This window comes from Melampsora larici-populina (assembly GCF_000204055.1).
Source record: "Melampsora larici-populina 98AG31 unplaced genomic scaffold MELLAscaffold_224, whole genome shotgun sequence".
Taxonomy (NCBI): domain Eukaryota; kingdom Fungi; phylum Basidiomycota; class Pucciniomycetes; order Pucciniales; family Melampsoraceae; genus Melampsora; species Melampsora laricis-populina.
Genome location: NW_006768980.1, coordinates 29272 through 34890, shown reverse-complemented (window position 1 = coordinate 34890; position 5619 = coordinate 29272). Strand labels below are relative to the sequence as shown.

Here is a 5619-nt window from a genome sequence, read left to right as displayed (position 1 = left end):
ATTCGTCCCATGTTTTATTATATGGGGTGTCTTCTTTTATTACGGCTAAAATCCATTGTCGAGCGGTTCCTTTGAAAACCAAAGGTAATTTAGATGTTATTAAAACATCTGGTGGGTTCATAGTAGTTCGTACCTGATCCACCCAGTCAATGAATTCTTGGTGGTTATATTCACCTTCACCGTTAAACTCGGGCCAGTCTTTAACGTTGGGAAAGTTTCGTAAAACTTCTTTTCTCACTGCTGCCTCTTGTAAAGCTTCAGTAGTTTGAAGTTCAACAATTGAACTCTCTCTACGTGGAGGTCTTTCAGTTACAAAACTTTGTTCATTATACTGAACTCTATTTCTATCTTGAATAGGTGAAGTTTCGAATTCATTCAAGTTTTGCATATGCGGAGGTACCATCCTTGAGGGAGGTCTATTATCTCTCTGCGTACTTCTATTGGACACTCTCAGTCTTTCAAAGTTATTCACTAACGATTCAACTTTAGGACCTGCCCGAGTGGACTCTCGAAGTTGATGGAACTCTTCCACAAGAGAAGTTTTGTCTTTATTGTTATTGTTATTCATGTCAATAATCATTTTTTCAAGTCTGTTAAACCTTGAATCTAAATACTTCTCTTGCTCAGTTTGCTTGATTATAATATTCTCAATATTATTGGATTGAACTCTTTGTATGTTTTCAAGTTGTTCTTTTTCATCAAAAGCTAATTTCTGGTTTTCTTCAAGAATATTACTCAAGGTTGTCAATTCTTTTTCAAAAGTTTCGAATTTCTCACTTAAAACATTTTTCATTGATTCAAAAAGTTGATCATGCATGTGTTTTAAAATAGTCATGAAGACTTTATGATTCTCACTCTTTGGCTCTGTACTCTCAAGGTTTGGCTCAGCAGAAGAAAATTTCTCATTTGGCGAAATTTTAGTGAAAGAAGTGGAAACTGATAATTTTTTATTTTCATTTAAAAATTTTTTGAAAGAGTCCAAAGCTGAGATAAAGGGAGAGCCCTCACTAAAAATCTTTTGATCTAATTTGTTGACTACCTCATAAATATTTTCAATATACTTTCTACTTAATTGAGAAACTACATCAACTTTATTGAAAATCTGCTCCATATTAGAGTTACCAGTCAAAAAATGATCTTCAAAAATTCTATCTACCCTATCCAAGTCATTGAATCGGAGATGAACTTGTTTGAAGTTCTTAGCCATTTCATCTAACATAGGCAAAGCAAAATCATTTTTCGTTAGTTCTGAGAACTTGTGGATGATTGATCTTTCTTGAGTATTCAAAAGACTTACTTGTTCTTTTTTCACTTGTTTCGACGATTGTACTTGCCTCGGCGTCGATTGGAGCTGTTGGAACCCTCCTCTTGGAGGAGGGTTTGACCCATCATTACCTGAGCTCTCACATAAGCTTTTGCGTCGCTGCGATCCGATTGGTGACGATTGTCGTTGTGGAAATGCTTGGAGCGCTTTCGGGGTCGGTCCTCCGTGGTCGCTTGAGGCTGAGAGGTACCCACTGGAGCTTGATCCTCCTCGCTTCTCAGAAAGAAGCCTTTGATGGAGAGGTCGTTCGGGTTCCAGTTCACTGTCCCGTTCTTGAAGGAGGGTCGAAGCCAATCCATGATCTTCTTGTCGTCCAGACCATACTCCTTGGTCAGAACTTGCCAGTTCTTCCTGGACCGGAAAACTGCCTCCTTGCATAGCTTGAGCTTGGTCGGATCCGAGTTGTCCATCGCTCGGCCTACTTCCCATTCGAGATAGGCCAGCTTGAGCTTCTGCCAGACCTCCTGGTACTTCGCTTCCCTGGACAGTTCCTCCAGCGTCTAAAGTTTCAGAGGACAAAGGTAAGCTGCCAGGTAAAATAGGTGGAGGAGTTGTTATCGGCTTACCATGCTGCGGGGCTCCTGTGGAGCTCTTGCTACTACTTCGGGACCCTTCCCTTTGTCCTGAGGGACCTGCCTTTGGTTCGATCCTTCGGCCATCGGCTCGTCCTGAGTTCTTGACGAGGTTCCCGTAGCGACTTGGTTCGTTCCGGCTACGGACAGATGAGGTTCTTTTGTCAGACATAATTCTGACAAGAGAAAAGAAAAAAAATAAAAATGTCCTACTTACTAGGAGCTTCCGAAAAACGTGCGGTCGTGTACACAAACTTCGGTTCGGTGGCGACAGTACGACGTTGGAGGTTAGCGGGGTGCTCACTCTGGAAGCGCTCGGGTGATCTTCCTGGAGTAGTTCCAGGAAAAATCGACTCGGCGTATGGTGTAGGTGACGCTGATCGCTGTGATTCCGTATCGCTGCGATCTGAAATGCGCTGAGACACTGATTTGAATTTAGCACCGGTACCGTTGATATCGTTCTCTTCGATCTCTGGTAATTCTAATTCTATCCCTTTAGCTTCCACTAAACAAGAAGATAAAAAGAGAAGATAAAAAGAATGAAAGAAAGACACAACAAGAGAACTCTCGTTAGTGCCTGATAGTTTCAGATAATCTAAACGGCTCAGATAATAGTGAGTACTCTACAATACTCACTTTAAAAGCTGCCTGATTCTTAGACAAGTAATAGTAGAAAAATTATTTAAGCGAAACGAAGATCGATTGGATTTCTAGATGATTTAGTTGATCAAAAACGCAGAAGTTAAAATCCGAAACCAATGATTAGTTATCACTGGTAATCAACAAAATAACAGTGATGGACTCACTTGTAAAGTCTTGTTCGGTCGGTCTTCGATCAAAAAAAAATCTCTTCTGTAAAAGAAGCAAGTTGATTCTAAAGCAATCAAACAAAATATACTTGGTAAGTATGTTATTCTGGTCTTAGAGTTTCAGAAAGAATTCTAAGAGCCTACTCTTACAAAAGAAGATAAAAAGTAGATTATAAAGAAGTTAAAAGGGAGTATTAATCCTATTAACCTTTTCCGAAAGGAAAAATGAGTAAGTTGCACCCAAACTGAATCAATAAGCCAAAAAAAATGATCGATCTGAAGCCCAATCGTCGCTTCGATCGTTTTTTAAAAAAAAAACTAAAAGGTTTGTCTGATTTGAATAAAACGAAATAATCAAATGACAATTTTTATCGGTCAACTTAGTTTCTAGATGAGTTTATAACTAGAACTCTGGTACTTACTTTGTAAAGCAATAAGTAAACCCAGATATCAATCGATTTTTCTTTAAAACTGTTCGATCGATCAAGAAACTAAATAAGAAAAGAAAACAAACAAACAAACAAATATGTTAATAACCTTCTTTCCAAATGATCTGAAAAGAACTTTACTACTCACTTCCTGAAAGGACAAGTGAAAAGAATAGAGGACTTGATAAAATAAAATAAAGGAACAATCGAAGGCTTGATTTTTGAACGGATCGGTTAAATCGATGAAGAACAAAAATTAAGCGATCCTGTGTGCTTTTTCAATCGATACGAGAGGAAATAAAAAAAAAGACACAATCGCGGGTATAAATGAATATAAGTTTTGTTTGATTGACGATAGAACCTAAACAAAGAAACAATAAACAAACAGTAAGTTTATTATTGAATCTGTACTTCAAATTTATATAGAAAGATCAAATAAATGGCTTACTTTTTATTAAAAGAAAGCAATTCTTCTGCAGATTAGTCTGATAGATTCGAAGAAGAAGGGTTTCGATTTCAAATCGGGTAAACAGTAATGATCGGCGCGATCGGGTGGTGATTGACCGGTCGTGGCGGCTTTTGAAGCGGGACGAATGCTTTTGGAGGTCGTAGCGGGAAGCCAACACCTCGTAAAACAATCAACACCGACGACAAGTTCGAACAAATTCGACGGCGATGTCGAATAAACGCCGATGATCGTCGATCGAGTGGAGGTGTGTGGTGGGTTGAGGGTTGCGGATTTTCGAATTTCCAAATTCGAAAATCAGTTGAGGACTGTACCGCTGTGGCTTCTCGGACCACGCGCGGGGCTTGTTGGAATTACTTGTGTATGTGTATACAAGTCACCTGACTGTATATGTAATTGTAATTGGCGCGTGCAGGCCAATTACAATATCAAAAAGGTGGCTTACAGGTGTTTGTTTATGCAACACAACACTTTTGAATATGTAATTCAAGTGTACTGGATCAACTAATGATCCAAACAATTGGAAAATTAAAAAAAATTAAAAAAAAGTGCGAAAATTGGAGGGGGGAAATGATTTATTTCTTTCCTCCAACCTATTCTCCTGATTTTGAAAAATGCTGAGCTCACTCAGTTTCCAAGTAAAACAGGTCAAAAAAAAAAAAAAATGTAGATATAGAATAAAACTGATATGTTTTTGTTTTTAATGTTTTTATAAAATAAAAAGATGAGATAACAACTCAAAAAAAAATATAAAGGGTTCAAAAACACGATGAGGCCCCCAAATTGTGAGCTACTAGCGTCTTTCAGGCTAGTAAGTCACTAAAGAAAAGGATAAGAATAATAAACTGAGTTTATTATGAGCGTGAGAAACTTATTTAAACTTTTAAATAAGTTTGTAAGAGAAGCAGTGGGATCAAATCCGCACTGACTTCAGTTAGATGACCTCTCAACAGAGGATTTTGGATACAATTCCAGGGATTAAGGCAAGACAAGAGTCTTCTAGCCGGATAAAATTAGACAACTGGCACCCAGTGTCGTGCCCAAGATAACTACACTCTACTCTAGAGTTGTTAAGCAAGGGAAATATCACCTAGTGATATTTTGAAGTACTTTAGACTCTGAACACAGAGGAACTCCCGTGAGTTTAAAGTTTCTCAAGTTGTTGAATCCCTTTAACAACTTGAGCAATACTTCTAGGATCACCTCCTGACGAAAATAAAGAAGTCTTCAAAAGAACTTCTACAAATAACAAAAGCAATGATCAATTAGAGAAATATACAATGTCTAATAAAAGAGGACAAGGACTCGTATTTATCTGATTGAAGATGTTTACTGATAATTTGATGGTATGTAATGATGATCATGGATTTTCCTGGCGGGTCAGAGAGCTCTTTATATACTCAAAACCCTGAGAATCCTTTATGTACAACTTGTGGTTTGATTACATACTCATTTGACGTATGTAATCATAAATTTTAATTATTTAATTATTATCTGATTACGCACAGGTGTAACTCTTGTGTTACTCCTGTGATGCGCACTTGTGAAATGCATTTTACATAATGTAACCTTTTGGTTACATCTACATGTATGTACATATGTAATTTCATATGTAACTATATGTAATTACGTATGTACTTGGCTCTTGAAACTGAGCCATGAGTTGTCATTATTATTTTTATTATTTTATAGTTATTTAGGCAGCCCTTTGGTACTAGTAATAGGGCTCGGGGCTGACAGGATAACTGTAGGTCAATATTTCAGAAAAGCTATACATACACAGACATAAGACTGAGGATCTCAAATCTGCTCTCACATGTTGAACTGTTAAGTTTTGAGTGAGAACATTGGATTTGTGCATTTGCGGTATCCGTCTGAAATTCACAAGCCTTTGACAGTAGCAACCATAGTGTGCATGAGTGTTATGGCTCAGGTGTGGAGCGATGGATCATTTTATGACAAATCATACTCCCATTCATTTTTTCCTGCCCACTGGGGGAAGATGAATAATGTTGCAGTG

At 37.8% G+C, this 5619-nt stretch overlaps 1 protein-coding gene across 1 annotated transcript; it reads right to left on the bottom strand.

Annotated features, from left to right (window-relative positions):
• Window positions 1-885: 885 nt before the first annotated feature.
• On the bottom strand, window positions 886-2003 carry MELLADRAFT_58262 (uncharacterized protein; the record flags this gene model as incomplete). Its single annotated transcript, XM_007419510.1, is given in 5 exon segments — window positions 886-909; window positions 924-1213; window positions 1298-1825; window positions 1871-1874; window positions 1896-2003. The coding sequence occupies 3 exon segments, from the start codon at window positions 1981-1983 to the stop codon at window positions 1309-1311; spliced, it is 609 nt and encodes a 202-aa protein (XP_007419572.1).
• Window positions 2004-5619: the final 3616 nt, after the last annotated feature.